Raw genomic sequence first — 18,568 nt, forward strand, 5'->3', positions numbered from 1 at the left:
GCAGCTTTTATCATTTACAGTTGTGCTTATGATTACCAGATTCTGATCTGATCTTATTGCCAGTGTCTTCTGATTCCTATGGATTCCTCTTATTCCTATGGTGCAATGGTGATATTCTTTTATGATGAAAACTATTAACCATACATCCTTTAACTTTGCATTTAAATGTTCCCAAGATTAATACCAGTGTTTTATCTAAAAAAGAAATTCAGTTGAATGTGAAGTGATTGTCATTGTGATACACAGCACACGGGTGCACACATCGAAATGTGTCCTCTCCTTGGTGAGCAGTGTGCAGCCATGACTGGCGCCCGGGGAGCAGTGTGTGGGGGTGGTGCTATGTTGGACTACTCTAACTTCACCATTCTTGAAACATAGCCAGTAGCAGAATTCTGTTGTAGCAAGAATGAATGCATGTAGATTCAGAACAGGTTGACTCTACTATGATTCAGTACTATCCCTTGTCAAGACAGCAGTAGTTAAAAAAACAAAGGTAGGGACAATGGCAGAATGTCTGTAATGGGATGGTTTTTACATTATCAACTGTTGCACTGCTGTTTCATAGTCCGGCCTTTTATCATCCACAAAAGCATGCACATTTTGAGTTAATTGAATGGGAACATTCAACCTGTAATTCCTGATTAACTGGGGTACAAATTTGAGGGGCCAAATTCCTTTAGTCATATATGAACATGGGAAGAATAAAAGAAACATAAACCAAATGGAGGAGAACTGTCTTGCCGTTCATAAGTCATAAGTCAGGGAATGGTTATAAATCATTTTCAGGCCTAAAAATGGCCAATATCTACTGTAGGCAATAATGAAAAAGTTAACATAAAGAAGAATTGTTACAAACTTGCTTAGGATATACCCAGAGAGGATACCAACAGGATATACTCAGAGGATGAAGAGATAAGATCGAGCAAATATGAGGGCCTAAATACCCTGGATTCTGTAGAGGTTGTCAGAAATGGCAGTTGAAGCAGATATGAACAAGCATGATGGTAAACAAGTATAAAAGAAAAAAATACTACGCTTTTCTTGTTCTTGGATTCAAGGCGGGGTTAGAGGAGAGCGCATGTTTTGCATAGTAAACAAATTACAGATGTCACGCTATAAAGTGAGTGTGTGCCAGAGAATGATTGTCATCTGCAGAAGCATGCACAGCCTGTTAAAGCTGTAGCACACAATTTCATAACTTAAAGCAAAGGTGTATTTATAAGGCACCTGCAGAACAATATGTGTTTTAGCTTATAGCATAGTCACATGTGACTATAATCAGTACTAGATCAGTACTAGAGTATAGTTTATGATTTTTTTAAGTGATTGGTCTAATATCATTATTTCATTATTTTACTTTTAAGAGTTAGGCCTTGGACTTTCACATGGACGTTTGAACCAGGCTATTTTCTGCCATTTGTGGCGTCTCGTGAGTGCAGACTGAACGCTGACGTTTTTCTGCTCATTGGAGCAAATCAAAGTGTCCAATGTTTGTCTGCTGCATATTCAGATGACACAAAATAAACGCTGCATGAACTACTGCCCTAGATTGAGATCAATGGACAAATACTTTTATACTTAAATCTGCAACTATTTATCTTCAGGGAGGATGGGTTACATGTGGATCTTGATAATCCCGTGGACTGTGGGACCCACTGTGTTATAGAAAAGAGTCGGTTCTTTTGTACTGGGAAAGGGAAATCATACAAAGCCTTAAATGCAGTTGATCAAAGTATTAAATGGTAGCTAATATTTGTAGAAAATATGTATATGAAAATAATGTGTCTCTTGTAAACCTATGAATTCATGTATTCTTGTTTGCTGGTACCTCAGAGAAATCTCCATTCTTCAGGTGAGCACGGGCCATGCTGTCCAGCCAAGTGCGGCGCAATTCAGGGGTGCTGGCATAGGAGCGAGCCAGGCTGTACTGCAGGTCCAGAAGCATCTCGGGGTCCTTCTCATGCTCTTTCATCTGAGCTGTGGCCATCAACACTGTTCTAATTCTTTTAGTCAGTCCCTTCACTTCTGTTGGAAATGCTGAACCCTGCACAATGGAAAGCATGTGTTTTTGAATCAGCCATGTACTAATCCCAGCCTTGATTACAGGCAAAAAAATTGAAGTTGCAACGGTGCAACCAGGCATTTGGGCAAAAAAAAAATCTCTGTAAACTCCCAGTGGTTTGAGCAAAAGACACACATTAGCTCCAGATAGATCAGATTGATGGAGTGGATGTAGCCCCGAGCCCAACAAGTACAGATTTTTAAAGGCCTGAACCCTACACTATTGTGGCTGTTGGCCAACATGCCTGTAACAACATGCTTTGCATGCATTACAAGTCGTTAATAACTTTTTAAAATGTTTTTTTTCATGTTCAAATTTTTTTACCATGTTCAAAGTTTTTTTCTTCAGCTCAGACCTTGCTTTCATTGCCAGTGCAACCAGAATGTAATTGCCTTTTCACTGCCTCAGAATCCATTTTTGTGCTAATCAAAACACATCACCTGACCACTAGTTTACCGGCCAAGCCTGAGAAAAATTATAGAAATTAAACTCTGAAAAAACACAGTGCATCTAAAAACACATTACACAGCCCAGCGTCCCCTCAGCAACAGGCAGCAGCAAACAGATCATCAGGCAGAAATAATAAAGTTCAAGCTCTGTTAACCAGATTGTTAGTAAATCATGTCAGAATTGCCGATATGCACAGCGATTTAAAAGGGGGGAAAAGTGAAACTGTACAACTGCAGTTTTAAATGTGATGAAGTTGAAAATTTGATGCACCTAAAAAAAGTTACAGTGCAACCAGTGCAAAAAGTTAGTCTAGAGCCATGGATTCTCAAATTTTCTTTGATTTAAAAAATTCGACTATTTAATTTGACCATTATTCTGAAATAACAAAATGTATAGAATGATGAATATGGTGTTTTAGTACACAATAATAAAATGTATGTAGTTTCCAGAAACCGAATACCGTTTTAGGCAATAGAGCTCATGAGACTGATATTCTTGGTCTTTACAATATTTACTGACACATTAACCTTCTCCAAAACACAAGCCAGCACTACTAAACATAAAATATTTGCATATTATCTAGTCATGCTTGTTCAGGCACAAAAGACAGGCACTGACCTTCATGGCCTTGTCGCTGTTGGCAAAGTTGTTTATGATTGAAAGTGACTCTTGGAAGCGCGAGCTTCCAGTCAGAGCCACATCTGCAATGAGCTGACTCACAGCGATGATGATCTGAGAAATGGACAATGTGATAAAGATAACAGGAAAACATGCAGCAAAAATGACTCTATTCTTCACTTTTCCTTGGTTTTTGCTTACTTAGTATGACTTAAAGAACTGTTACTTAAAGAGATACGGTGTGTGTGTGTCTGTGAATGTTTGCTCCTGCATTCCTGCACATTCTCACATGGACTTAAACAGATTACAAAAACATAATTCAACAGATGAGAAATGTAAAGAAATTTAAGGATACGTGTTTGCAGGATATAAGGAGGAAGGGATGAATAGGTCACAGACCTGGAGATGAGTACGTAGGAAGGTCTTCCTCTTGGTGAACTCAAAGTTGTTCCTCATGAGAAGATAGAGAAGGGCAGCAGCCTCGCCACGCAGGGAGCCCAGCTTCGACACACAGCACTTCAGTACCTCATAACATAGAGTCCCGCACAACATCACTCTGTCCTTAAACAAGGCTGTTGGAAACTAACAGACCCAAACAGAAATGTATTGATTTCATTAGTAATGTGTTACCTACATGGCATGTAGAATTGGTACAAATGACATAGACAGTGTCAAAACGATGGAATTTGTCACAATATACAGTGGGTACAGAAAGTATTCAGACCACTTATTTTATTGCAGCCATTTTCCTCATTAACGTACACACAGCACCCCATATTGACAGAAGAACGCAGAGTTGTTGACATTTTTGCAGATTTATTAACAAAGAAAAACTGAAATATCACATGGTCCTAACTATTCAGACCCTTTGCTCAGTATTTATTACAAGCACCCATTTAATCTAGGATGCAAGTTTTCACACCTGGTTTTCTCCACACATACTGCTTAGAATCAAGGCCAAAAATATCTAGATTGGTCTAATGAGACCAGAGAATCTTATTCCATCTTGGAGTCCTTCAGGTGTTTTTAGCAAACTCCTGATCTTTAGGTTCTTCTTTACCTCTCTCACCAAGGCTCTTCTTCCCCAATTGATCAGTTTGGCTGGACGGTCGGCTCTAGGAAGGGTTCGGGTCATCCAATCAGTATAATCAATGAAAAATGAAGGTGTAGAACCATCTCAAGGATGATCAAAAGAAACTGACAAAACCTGAGTTAAATATATGAGTGTCACAGCAAATGGTCTGAATACTTAGGAACATGTGAGAAAGACAATACGCCCAGAATAAAAAACGTAATATTTTGGACTGGGTGAAAATATGCTTCTGTTCCTATCATTTATTTACTACTGTCAATTTAACAAAACATTGTACCTTGTTAATAAACGCTCTTAAGGATGCAAAGACATGCTTCGATGCAGCTTCTGATTGTCCGACCCTCAGGAATGTAAGATAGATGTCAAACACCTTCTTCATGAGCGGGTTTTGGCCATCACTATCCAAAAGCTGGTTCTGAAAGAGAACACTCAATGTCAACCAACCAGTTATATCAATTAAAGTCAATCATTCAGTAAACACTGTTGTTGCAGTAGCAAATTTAATTTAATGACTAACAATTGTAAAACACTACTATTGATAAAATCTGGAATCATCAGGAGCATGAAATTGTTATAGAGTTGCTCTGTTAAATGTGTTATATACACTCACCAGCAACCTTATTAAATTGACATGTTAAATTACTTGTTAACACAAATAGCAAACTAGCCAATCACATGGCAGTAACTAAATAATGAAAATGAATTTATGTGACTTTGCAGTGTTTATTGAAACTACTAGAGAATTTTTTTTTTTAATAAAAAAGTATCCAGTGAGTGGCAGCAGTGTGGACAAAAATGCACTGTTGATATCAGAGGACAATAGGCTGACACCAAAATCTGGCAATAGAAGATTGTAAAAGTGTTGCTTGGTCTAATTAGTCTTGATTTTATTGACTTTATTCACATGGTTAGAATTAGGTGTAAACGTAATAATTTAGACAGCACAGCCATCCTCTGATGGTGCTTTATCTTGTTGAATATAGCCATGGCACAAAGCCAAAAGTTGGTTTATTGAACAAAACAAAGATTTTACTGCCTCCAGTCGCCACATCTCAATCCAATAGACCTTCGGGATGTGTTCGAACAGGAAATTTCCATCATGCACATCCACCCATCAAATCTATAGCCACTTCATGATGCTATAATGTTAAAATGGACCAAAATCTCTGAGAAATATTTCAAAAGGTAAAAGGGGGTCCGACTTTGTACTACCAAGGTGTACCTAATAAAATGACCAGTGAGAGTAACTATCCAGAGAGTATATTATCCAGTGTTATGACACCTTTACAGTCTCTACTAAATATTGACTGGGGCAGTGGTGGCCTAGTTGATAAGGAAGGGGCCCCGTAATCAGAAGGTTGCTGGTGCGAATTAGATCCGCCAAGGTGCCACTGAGGTGCCACTGAGCAAAGTACTGTCCCCACACACTGCTCCCCAGGCGTCTGTCATGGCTGCTCACTAAGGGTGATGGGTTAAAAGCAGAGGACACATTTTGTTGTGTGTACCGTATGCTCTGCTGCACTGTTTCACAATGACAATCACTTCACTCTCACTTTCACTTCAGGAGTACAGCTGTGCATGTGTTTTCACCTTAAAGTTGATTGTGAAGGAAGACAGAATGTCCAGCACAGTGAGGCAGACCTCAGTGGAGATGTTTCCTTCCAGCAATGCCTGGTGCTGCAGCTCTGCCTCTGAGGAGCCTTGAATGAGCAAATTATGACATGATATTTGTAATTTATCACAACAATGGTGCAGTTATTTGAATCCTAAAACACCATTTTATTATGACACAATTATAATGACTGTGCCTGCAACATTTCCCCATACCTGAAATCACACTAACCTGAGTTTAGGTTAAACAACTGCAAGAAAATAATCTGTAAGAGATTTTGGTGCACACACATGTGCAAATACACATACACAGAAGCACATACCAGCACTTAATGACATAGAGGTATCCATGGTGCCAAACTGCTGAATCTTTGCTTGTAAGATTCCAGCACTACTGCGCATCACAGGCATTGTCTGAGACTTCCTGTCTGATGAAAACAGCTTAGACATCCATGCTTCATGTGCCCTGCAAGACCATGTGAACCACACATGTATATGACTATGCACTGGGGAAAATCTACATGTTCAAACATTCATTTCAAACTATTTTGGACTTTCATGAGTTTTAAAGCAATTGTAATTTGAGATCACAAAAAAGAAATCTTGAGATCACAAAAAAAAACAACTCATCATGAGATAATAGCCTCAAAAAGTGTAAATCCCTGGACTCTAAAGGTTTCTGTGCATTTTGCAACTTTTTATTTTTCCCCATTACAGGAATGTACCAACAAGAGTACTCAATACAGTACTTTTTGCTATGTTGCCAAAAAATGGGCATTTTATGAATGGACCCTTTGGAGTTCATACCTGCCGATGTTCCTTTTGCCCGTGTACCGGAACTGTGTTAAACATATCCTGAAAGAGGTACAGAATGTACAAAGAAAAGCATTTAAGGTCTATTTACTCTAGGACCTCTTGAAAACTGTCAACGTCTATGACAACAACAGATACATCTATGGCTGAAATGACACTGAAGCCTGGTTAAACATGTTCAAGAGCTGAAACAAGATCCATGAGCCATTTCAGCCTGCAGGAGCGCAAGCTGACTGTGGTAACCTCCTCTGAGTGCAGCGTGTGACCCTTAAAATAGTGTAAAGCATTCATGCATAACCATTATTATAAGCCTGTTTCCTAAGACAATTAAAAATATAAAATATATGCTCAAGAGTAAAAGATGACAGTTTTTTTATGGGGCACGATTAAGTTATGTGATCAGCTTGCATGGCATGCTGCATATTCTTTAGCACTATGAATATAAATCTATGCACAAACACACACACACAACACAATCATTGTGATATGATGGAGAGGTAAAATAAGAATGATTGCTCCACTCACTCTATGAGACTGAGGAAGTTCATAAGGTCCTGTGGGTTGACCTTGTTCCAGTAAGCCAGCAAAGAGTCTGAACAAGAAATCATAAAGCGCTAAGAGGACAGACCAGCATGCCTCATTCTTATGACAAGACACTACAAAACCATCCTTAGAATTATTATCATATCATAGAACATATTATCAAACACAGCATTTTTGGTCATGTACTGCTAATGATATTCATTAAATTATGAGATTCATTTCCATGAATGCAATCAATAGAAATATTTTGGAACAAGACCAAGACCACCATTCTCAAGGGTGCTGTTTTAGTCTTAAGGTAAGGAACAATTACTGTGTTCAGTACTGATCAGTCAAAATGCATCACAGCAGAAAAGAAGTATGACTAAACATGCAGCCATGAAATAGATAAAGAGTGTATTTCAAATACTGACCATCAGAAATGGTCCTAATGACATGCATGAAACAGAGCAGAAGTCCTTTGATCTCATAGCTCCCCAGCCGGCCAACAGGAGGGAGATTACTCATTGTTGAACCACGTCTTTGCAACTATGTACAAGGGGAAAAACACTTAAACATATAATGAATAAAAATAACCATGTAAACATTTGTGTGCTGTGCATGTAATATTTTACTGCATATTTTCTATTTTTTGAAATTGTCCTGTATATAGTGTCTTATAATAGTGAGTACACCTCTCACATTTTTCTAAATATTTCATTATTTTTTTGGGACATCATTAAAGATATGACATTTTGACACAATGTAAAGTAGTCAGTGTCCAGCTTGTATAACAGTGTAAATTTGCTGTCCCTTCAAAATAACTAAACACACAGCCATTAATGTCTAAACCGCTGGTGAAAATGTCCAAATTGTGCCATGCATGGAGTTCACTAGAGCTTGGTTGTCATCAGAGAGAAGTGAAAGAGGATTCCTGTGGCATCACAGAGCTGGTGGATGTTAGAAACTCCTCCACATTCTGTTTGAAGATTATGCTCAACAGGGTTTAGATCTGGAGACATGCTTGGCCAATTCAACGCCTTTACCCTCAGTTTCTTTATCAAGGCAGTGGTCACAAGTTGTGTTTGGGTAGATATATTGGAATACTGCCCTATGGCCCAGTTTCAGAAAAAAAGGATTATTCATAATTCCCTCTATGAATTCTTGCCCCACAGTGGCAGCACTCATGCAGCACCAAACCATGACAATCCTATCGCCATGCTTGACTGTAAGCAAGACACACTTGTCTTTATTCTCCTTACCTGGTTGCTGCTACACACACTTGACACCATCTGAACCAAATAAGTTTGGACATGGTTCCTGTGTCCTGTCTGCTTGTCTTCAGCAAATAATTTTCTTGTGCAACATCTTTAGAAGACATGCCCTTCTGGGATGACATACATGCAGACCAATTTGATGCAGTATATTATTTCCAGATTTGGAGAGGCACACACCTGTCTATGTAAGGTCCTACAGTACAGAAACAGTTCATGTCAGAGCACAAACCAAGCCTGAAGTCAAAGGAATTGTATGTAGACCTTCGAGACAGGATTGAGGCACAAATTCTTGAGGCACAAAAGATTGAACTCTTTGGTATGAATGCCAGGTGTCATGTTTGGAGGAAAGCAGGCGCCGCTCATCACCAGGCCAATACCATCCCTACAGGGAAGCACGGTGGGGTAGCATCATCCTGTGGGGATCACAGTTATAATAGTTTTGGATTTTTCATTAGTTTTAGTTTTTATTTAGTTTAGATTTTTTTTTTCAAATTCAGTTAGTTTTAATTCGTTTTTAGAGGCAGATTTACTAGTTTTTATTAGTTTTGATATTTTGAAATTGCTTAGTTTTAGTTTAGTTTTTATTAGTTACAGTGTTAGTTTTAGTTTTTTTTTTTTTTTTTTTGAAAATTAGGATATTTGTCAGGTGCATGAATCAAAATCACCAGAATAGCCTTATCCATCTTAGCTCCGATAAGGTTATTGACTCTTGCAGTTCCGGGTGTTTTTAATTTTGGTTCGAGTGAAGTGGTGAACTTTTTGAAGGTAATCGAGTCACACAGTCGTGTAGACATTCCAGTCTTAATAAACATATTTACCAATGCTTCTTCTCATTTGTGGTGTTCCTGCGTATTTACTAGCCAGCAGCTACTTGGTCGGCGGTGGAAGCAGTCCATTATGGATGCTGTAGTATCACGTTCCTTTCCCATGTTACCTGGCCTGGCTACCGCTTCTCTTTCGGGGGAGGGCGGGCGAGAGGCTAGCTTGTTCAGGTACTCTTGGTTCGCCTTTTTGTGTGAGCTTTTCAAATGGACTTTCAGATTCGTGGGGTTTTTCCCCTTGAGAAGTATTCCACATATTGTATCACCTGCTTCTACAACAAGGCACTTACTTTTATTTTTGCCACTGTCATAATCAAAGAAATGCCAAATAGGACTTTCTTCTGCTTTCTTCCGACTTTCGCTGCAGCCATCACGCTAGCCGTCACGGACAGACTATGGACACGTGACGTCACAGAACATCTGGCTTAAAACTGGCAGCGTGAAGTAAATAGATTTTAATTCAACCCAAAAGGCTTATTACAAAGACGAAAACGAAGGACGTTTTTGCTATAATATTAGTTCGTTTAAGTTCGTTTTGTATACACACAAAACAGTTTCAGTTAGTTTTTGTTTTTTTTAACTCTTTATTTCAGTTAACGAAAATGCTTTTTCAATTCTAGTTTTAGTTTTATCGTTCGTTTTCGTTAACTATAATAACCTTGGTGGGGATGTTCTTCAGCTGCAGGAACTGGGAGACTAGTCAGAACAGATGGAAAGGTGTCTGCAGCAGAGACATCCTGGATGAAAACCTGCTCCAGAGCACTTGGACTGGGGTGATGGTTCATCGTTCAGCAAGACAACAACCCTAAGCATGCAGTTAAGATATCAAAGGAGTGGCTTCAAGACAACTCTGTGAATGTCCTTGAGTGACCCAGTCAGATCCCAGACTTAAATCCAATTGAACATCTCTGGAGAGATCTTACTGAGAATTACTGTGAACCAACGCTTCCCATCCTACCTGATGGAGCTTGAGAGGTTCTGCAAAGAGGAACGGGTCAAAATGGCAGAGGATAGGTGTGCCAAGCTTGTGGCATCATATTCAAAAAGACTTAAGGCTGTAATTAATGCCAAAGGTGCATCACCAAAGTTTTGAGCAAAGGCTATGAATAATTATGAGTGGGGATGAGGAGGGATGTCATCCCGCCTGAAATAAGAACAGTCAAAATCATCTCCCTTCTAAAATGAACATCCCGAATTCCATCCCTCATGCTATTTTATCAATGAATGCATAGGTCTATCGGGTAAAATACTGTACCATGAGCTAGAGGACACACGTGAATAATGATGAAAGGACCAGCCCGTGCCATAGGCAATATAGGCAAATGCTAAGGGCACTGTCCATCCAACGAGCTCCATAAAAAAAGTCTTAAAAAGTTCTTAAAAGTAGTTTGTATTAATGTGTCTTAATATGAAGACAATAAGAACAAAAGAACAACTAAGAACATAGCCTATTAAGTAGTAGTAATAATAATGATATGCAATTTTCTTATGAGGCCATTATGGGGTGTTGTGTGTAGAATTCTGAGGAACAAAATGTATTTAGTCCAGTTTGGAATAAGGCTGTAACATGTAGAAAAAGGGTTGTGAATACTTTCCGGATGCACTGTATGTCAATTTTCAAAAGATGACCTCTGGATATGACACTGAGGATGTGCTCTAATCTCCTAAGGCGACACCAGTTCTGAGTGGAACCTGTTCTGTTAAACTGCTATATGGTCTTGGCCACCATGCTGCAGCTCAGTTTCAAGCTGTACACTGACTACTATACATTGTATCAAATTGTCATGTCTTCAGTGCTGTTCCAAGTATAGATATAATGAAATATTTACAAAAATGTCAGTGGTGTGCTCACTTCTGTGAAATACTGTAGCTGATGAGGGCTCTCTCACCTCAGCACTGTCTGAATGATCCATGAAAAGTGAACATCTGGAGTCATCTCTTCTAACACAGTGGCCATTCTGTGCAATGACCCCTACCGACAAAACGACACAAATTCATATGATCCACATCTTATCAGTAGACATAATAATGTCTCCTAAAATAATATAAAATGTTCTACAATTCTAAAATGACTGTCAGTGTATCAAGTTTTCTTTCAAAAAGTCTGCATACAGTGGGGCAAAAAAGTATTTGGCAGCCACCAATTGTACAAGTTGTTTCACTTAAAAAAATGAGAGAGGTCTGTAATTTTAAATCATAGGTACACTTCAACTGTGAGAGACAAAATGTAAAAAAATCCAGGAAATTACATGGCATGATTTTTAAAGAATGTATTTGTATTTGGTGCAGAAAATAAATATTTAGCACCTAAAAACAAGGAAGAATTCTGGCGCTCAGAGAACTGTTCTTCTATTCTTCACTTGTTACCTGTATTAATGACACCTGTTTGAACTCGTTATCTGTATAAAATACCCCTGTCCACACCTTCAAACTGTCCAACCTCCACAAAGGCCAAGACCAGAGAGCTGTCTAAAGACACCAGGGACAAGATTGTACACCTTGTACAACACTGGGATGAGCCAACATACAATAGCAACTTGGTTAGAAGAGATCAATTGTAATTATTTGAAAATGTAATCACTGACAATCTCTCTCAAGATGGGGTTCCATGCAAGATCTCACCACGTGGGGTACACATGAGCTTGAGGATCTTGACAGTGAGGAAACAGGCCAGAACTAAACTGCTCAATGACCCGAAGAGAGCTGGGACCATGGTAACAGAGGTTACTATTAGTAACACACAACTTCGTTGAAAGATCCTGCTAATTGAGGCAGCACATGTCCAGGCCCATCTAAAGTTTGCGATCTGGATGATCGAGAGGAGGATTGGGAAAATGTCATGCGGTCAGATAAGGCCAAAATAAATCTTGCATTTGGAGGGGGAAGAATGTTGAGTTGCATCCTAAAAACACAACACCCACTGTGCAGCAGGGGGTTGGAAACATTATGCTTTTGGGCTGTTTTTCTGCAAAGGGAACAGGACGATGGATCCATATCAAGGAAAGGATGAATGGGGACATGTATTGTGAGATTTTGATCAAAAACTTAATTCCACCAGTGAAGATGAAATGTGGCTGGATCTTCCAGTATGACAATGATTCCAAAAACCCCGTCCGAGAAACAAAGAAGTGGCTTCATAAAAAAGAATTACAAGGTTCTGGAATGGCCTAGCCAGTCTCCAGACCTCAATCCAATAGAGAATCTGTGCCCAGCGACAGCCCCATAACATCACAATGCTTAAGAAGATCTGCATGGAAGAATGGGCCAAACAATCGGTGGCTGCCAAATACATTTTTGTCCCACTGTATATAACCACTGATTTCGTGCTACACGAAAATTTTAAAAAGTGAATCACAGACAGAAAACACTACACAGCCTCCACATTTTATTCCAGATTATCGTCAAATCTGCAGATGGTCAAGTAGGCTGATGGGAATAAAATGCAGATGTCAGCATAATGATTTACACCTTCAATGATCATGAATATGTTTCCAAACAGCAAAACTAAAAACAGTTTCAGGGTGCAATGTATGAAGAATCACTCACCATGGTCCTTGTCAATGATTGTGCTTGTTCTTCGGTTTTCTGAACCAGACAATGACAAATCCTCTCTTGCAGTCTGGACAAGAACATATAATCATCTGCATAAAGCATAATTTCTCATCTACATAAAATAGTATTTAGGTTATGGTACATCAATTAGATATTGTGCAATAAGAAAGAAATACTTAATAGAAATATGCTTAATTAGTGGAAAAACACACACAAGCTAATACTTGGGTGAATGTCAAGTTGCACCTTAGGAAGTCCCAGAGACTAAACCAAGAATTCTCACCGTGAACCCCAGGTCACTGATGGAGGGTGGTTTGTGGGCTGATAGCTGGTGGAGGTTCTGGTAGAGAAGCTCAAAGAGAGGAAGATAGAGCAGGCAAATCCGAGCCTGCTGGTTCTGAGATTGAAACAATCAAACCAAACCCAGTAAATCACCAAGATAAAGCAATATGTTAGTACAAAAAATATAATTATGTTATCATAAGTATTATGACTGCTGCGTTATAAAATGGACACTACACATTATACTAATGATGAGTCTTAAGCTAAGGCACAAAGAACTGGACAGGGCATTGTCTCGAAGTCAATGCCAGGTGAAAAATATGCTTTCCAGGCAGATCTGTCAGGCTTTTGTTTATCAGAACAATATCTTGTAATGCTTGCTGCATTTACAGCACTAATAAATAATGCAAACATAAGCAATATTATGTAGGCCGATGCTAATCAGGGCCAGACCATAAAACAAACAGTTTGTTCTTAAAATTTGTGTTACAGATAACTCTTAATTCAACAAACTTGGTGAGAAAACAAGTTTGGCCACTAATTTTCTAGATATTTTTTTTCTTAACAAACAAGGTACAACCATCTCTTTGCATAACTGACAGGCTTATCTTCGTTGAGCGACGAACATTGCATTCTGTTCAGAATTATCGTTAGGAATTTCCCCTTTGCATATTCAGATTATTTCCCCCCATCATAAAAATCAATCATTAAACTAAATATTACAACCCCAATACTGGAGCAAAACATATATAAGCAAATATCTAGGACTAGAGGACATTAATATCAACTGAAATGATGTTAGAATGTTAATGCAGTAGTCTCTGGAATCTGCTCTAAAAGTCCATAAAGATACGCATCTCCTTCAAAATATCTAACATATAGCATTTTCATAAGAAATTATGTCTCAGTTAAATAACAAGGTGCCCTTCATTGTACTGCACATGTATGTTGTCTACATTAACAATCGCTGAACTTAAAGCTAAAATAGTATGGCAACATCAAGTAGACAAAATGAAGACAAAATAAATATTTTCATTGTAAACCATGTTCATAAAATAAATACAGTCAACATTAATAGTTGAATTATAATTGCTGAGTCAGTATGCAAATATAAACTGTAACAGCCTAATTACTACTAGAATTCCACAAAGTGAAAGCCCCAGTCCCAGAGGCTACACAACCTTACCCTGTCACAGGAATTGTCCATGGTTAAGTCTCAAAACCCCATTTCTCTCTCACTCTCTCTCTCTCTCAAATATACATGAATATACACAACTCACAATAATTTATGGCTATTGTGAGAGACTTAGTGGATGTAATGCATACAGTGTTTGTTTCACTTCAGACATTTTGGGATAGGGAGGCTTATCTATTGGGGTAATACACACCTCATTTTGTGTTTTGTAATGGTCTTGTGTACAGGTGTGCCTTATACAGGGAGTGCAGAATTATTAGGCAAATGAGTATTTTGTCCACATCATCCTCTTCATGCATGTTGTCTTACTCCAAGCTGTATAGGCTCGAAAGCCTACTACCAATTAAGCATATTAGGTGATGTGCATCTCTGTAATGAGAAGGGGTGTGGTCTAATAACATCAACACCCTATATCAGGTGTGCATAATTATTAGGCAACTTCCTTTCCTTTGGCAAAATGGGTCAAGAAGGACTTGACAGGCTCAGAAAAGTCAAATAGTGAGATATCTTGCAGAGGGATGCAGCACTCTTAAAATTGCAAAGCTTCTGAAGCGTGATCATGGAACAATCAAGCGTTTCATTCAAAATAGTCAACAGGGTCGCAAGAAGTGTGTGGAAAAACCACTCAAATAACTGCCCATGAACTGAGAAAAGTCAAGCGTGCAGCTGCCAAGATGCCACTTGCCGCCAGTTTGGCCATATTTCAGAGCTGCAACATCACTGGAGTGCCCAAAAGCACAAGGTGTGCAATACTCAGAGACATGGCCAAGGTAAGAAAGGCACACAAGCTGAAACGTCAAGACTGGGCCAAGAAATATCTCAAGACTGATTTTTCTAAGGTTTTATGGACTGATGAAATGAGAGTGAGACTTGATGGGCCAGATGGATGGGCCTGTGGCTGGATTGGTAAAGGGCAGAGAGCTCCAGTCCGACTCAGACGCCATCAAGGTGGAGGTGGAGTACTGGTTTGGGCTGGTATCATCAAACATGAGCTTGTGGGGCCTTTTAGGGTAGAGGATGGAGTCAAGCTCAACTCCCAGTCCTACTGCCAGTTTCTGGAAGACACCTTCTTCAAGCAGTGGTACAGGAAGAAGTCTGCATCCTTCAAGAAAAACATGATTTTCATGCAGGACAATGCTCCAATGTTCCAAGTACTCCACAGCGTGGCTGGCAAGAAAGGGTATAAAAGAAGAAAAACTAATGACATGGCCTCCTTGTTCACCTGATCTGAACCCCATTGAGAACCTGTGGTCCATCATCAAATGTGAGATTTACAAGGAGGGAAAACAGTACACCTCTCTGAACAGTGTCTGGGAGGCTGTGGTTGCTGCTGCACGCAATGTTGATGGTGAACAGATCAAAACACTGACAGAATCCATGGATGGCAGGCTTTTGAGTGTCCTTGCAAAGAAAGGTGGCTATATTGGTCACTGATTTGTTTTTGTTTTGTTTTTGAATGTCAGAAATGTATATTTGTGAATGTGGAGATGTTATATTGGTTTCACTGGTAAAAATAAATAATTGAAATGGGTATATATTTGTTTTTTGTTAAGTTGCCTTATAATTATGCACAGTAATAGTCACCTGCACACACAGATATCCCCCTAAAATAGTTAAAAATAAAAACAAACTAAAAACTACTTCCAAAAACATTCAGCTTTGATATTAATGAGTTTTTTGGGTTCATTGAGAACATGGTTGTTGTTCAATAATAAAATTATTCCTCAAAAATACAACTTGCCTAATAATTCTGCACTCCCTGTATTGGGAACCTTTCTGAATGTGGCATCAATTTCATTTACATTACATTTACAGCATTTATCAGACGCCCTTATCCAGAGAGACTTACAATCAGTAGTTACAGGGACAGTCCCCCTGGAGCAATTTAGGGTTAAGTGTCTTGCTCAGGGACACAATGGTAGTAAGTGGGATTTCAACCTGGGTAGGTGAGAGTGTTACCCACTAGGTTACTACAACCATTTCAACATTCTGTATGTATAAAAAGCTGATATTGTCAGTAAGTCAAGTTCATCATTCAGCCATGAACACATGACGCCACTTAACGGACGAGCAGCGTCACCTGGCCATGGAGCATCTTCAGGTCGGTGGCAGGCAGTCATATGTTCAATGAATGAAATTGGTGTTTCTTCTCATACATTATTAGTAATATGAAAGGGAACTTTTACTTATTTAATTAAAATACAGAGCAAATAAGAAAAGCACTCATGTAAATAACAATATCCCAAACTTATTGCGGTCAGAAAATAGAGGCACAACATATCTAACATAGTTACGTGTGTGTGCTGTGTTGCTGCTGCCTGACCTTGAAAGCATTGTAGCGGTCATCTATGGCATGTTTGATCATGAGATTCTTCAGAACAGCCACAGCCAGTTGCCGGATGTCCGGGCTGCGCTGGAGCCCATCAGCCACCTCCCGTAGGAGCAGTCCAACCAGGAAGTGGTTCCTGCAGTAATCCTCTGTAAGGCTGTATTCCACACACTGGTCTACAACACAGTGGAGACATGATGGATGTTGGGCACCCATCCACATTCATCCTTTAGTTTTTTTTTTTAGTTTATATTCTTCACACTTATGCATGTACAGTAAATTCCTTAAACTGCCTCTAAAAGTGTTTTTTATTGAAAAATTCCTCATGCAAGTCTTGTGAAGATATGGCATAAATGGACTCCGAATACAGATTACAAAAACTGACTCATTGCAAAGGCAGCAGGTTGGAGCAATTTGTAAGGTTTTATTCTTTACCCCATACACCATGCAAGACTGAAGGGTGCATATTCGCATCAGCAATTCTATTTTTCAGTGTGGAGAAGGTTTGGGAAGGCCCACAAATCAAACCTGCTTGGGCAGGCATAAGCACAGAGAGGGAGACACTGTTGGAAAAACCCTATTTCAATATTTACTTGGATCATCAAGAAAAATATCTTATCTCAAAATATTATTTTGATTAATTTGAATATTATTTTTGATTAAATTCAATCCATGAAGAAACTGATGAAAGTTTTAATTAACTGTAGCGCCAGATGATAGTAAAGAATTCTGCAATGGATAGATTCTACACCAAAAGCTTCTGCAAACAGCATTGCTAAAACCATTCCTGGGTTAGCCAAGGGGCAGAATGCTCAGCATGCATGTTTCGACGGATGGCAGGAATCATGACAAAACTGTGAGAAAAATGCTGCAGATCCCGTTGAAGTCTGTTTGATTTGTGAACGTGTTTGTCCACAATGCAGCCTGTGACTGAGGAACAGATGTCCTCCAGAACACACGCACACAATTATACACAAAATAAAAAAAAAAAGGAAGTAAAAACATTGAGTTCCCCAGAACCAGATGACAAGCTAAGCAGCACAAATTTGATGCTGTGTCCAAAACAGTGTGGAAAAGTTGTATTTCATATACAACATGTCAAACATTTTTATTCAGCATTATATTTAATCATATATTATTAGTAGTATTTTTAGTTTATGGTTAACTTTTTATTATTGTTAATATTATTTATTGTGGCACGTCTTCCAGTTTGTTTTCCTTTAAGTCTGTTTTTTTCTCATTTTTCTATTCCTTTTCACCAAAAAAAAAGACTGTGAAGTGATATTACCAGCTAAATGAAAATTCCCTTTATTCATATCCCTGAATATGTTTTGCCTTCTCCATGAGGTTTTATGGCAGTAATGTTAGCCCCCCCACTTTAAAATAATATATATGTATATACACCAACCTGCCATAACATTATGTGAAGGAAATAACGTGAATTATCTTGTCACAGTGGCTTCGGGAAGTTGGAGAGTTATATTAAGTGACTGAAGCTGATGTGTTAAAAGCAGAAAAAAAGGGCAAGCGTGACAGATATTTAGATATTCATGGGCCATGACTCGTCATAGAAATATTAGGAATGTTTTTGCAAACATCAAATTATTGCAACTGTGACTCCTGAGTTTAAATGCTCATGGGGAGGTTTGGTAAACATGCAGCAGAAATTACAATAAAGCATGTATACTGTATACTACTTTAACAGTATGCAGTGCGTACTCGTTGCAGTATGCAGCATGTCTGTGTAATGTACACGGTTTCAGACACAGCCCGCGTCAATTCACTTTCACTTCAATTATAGTTTTGTTTAGATGGATTTGGATGGATTCAACATCGGTAATATCATAGCATAACTATCAGTGCAGAGCATAACTGCAGTGCCCGCCAGCTGTCTGAAAACAGGAAACCCAAGTTTCTGTTCCAAAATGGCCATGTCTACAAAG

At 38.8% G+C, this 18,568-nt stretch overlaps 1 protein-coding gene and 1 long non-coding RNA gene across 6 annotated transcripts in view; one reads left to right on the forward strand and one right to left on the reverse strand.

Moving 5' to 3' along the window:
• Window positions 1-18,568, forward strand: part of LOC114776533 (uncharacterized) — a 36,718-nt gene that overhangs the window by 14,781 nt on the left and 3,369 nt on the right. The window lies entirely within an intron of this gene.
• dock11 (dedicator of cytokinesis 11) overlaps window positions 1-18,568 on the reverse strand; it is a 59,786-nt gene that overhangs the window by 14,473 nt on the left and 26,745 nt on the right. For all 5 annotated transcript variants that reach the window (XR_003745447.1, XM_028966736.1, XM_028966721.1 and 2 more), the window contains 13 exons: window positions 16,620-16,801; window positions 13,103-13,216; window positions 12,814-12,886; window positions 11,157-11,239; window positions 7,604-7,718; window positions 7,173-7,239; window positions 6,642-6,689; window positions 6,158-6,300; window positions 5,814-5,923; window positions 4,501-4,638; window positions 3,530-3,712; window positions 3,131-3,244; window positions 1,829-2,044 (listed from right to left, as the gene is read on the reverse strand). Coding sequence is in view for 4 of the 5 variants with exons in the window: in XM_028966736.1 (XP_028822569.1) it covers window positions 1,829-2,044; window positions 3,131-3,244; window positions 3,530-3,712; window positions 4,501-4,638; window positions 5,814-5,923; window positions 6,158-6,300; window positions 6,642-6,689; window positions 7,173-7,239; window positions 7,604-7,718; window positions 11,157-11,239; window positions 12,814-12,886; window positions 13,103-13,216; window positions 16,620-16,801 (1,586 nt within the window). In the remaining variant the exon portion in view is untranslated. The remainder of the gene's footprint in view (window positions 1-1,828; window positions 2,045-3,130; window positions 3,245-3,529; window positions 3,713-4,500; window positions 4,639-5,813; window positions 5,924-6,157; window positions 6,301-6,641; window positions 6,690-7,172; window positions 7,240-7,603; window positions 7,719-11,156; window positions 11,240-12,813; window positions 12,887-13,102; window positions 13,217-16,619; window positions 16,802-18,568) is intronic.

Source organism: Denticeps clupeoides, chromosome 1, assembly GCF_900700375.1.
Source record: "Denticeps clupeoides chromosome 1, fDenClu1.1, whole genome shotgun sequence".
Classification (NCBI taxonomy): Eukaryota; Metazoa; Chordata; class Actinopteri; order Clupeiformes; family Denticipitidae; genus Denticeps; species Denticeps clupeoides.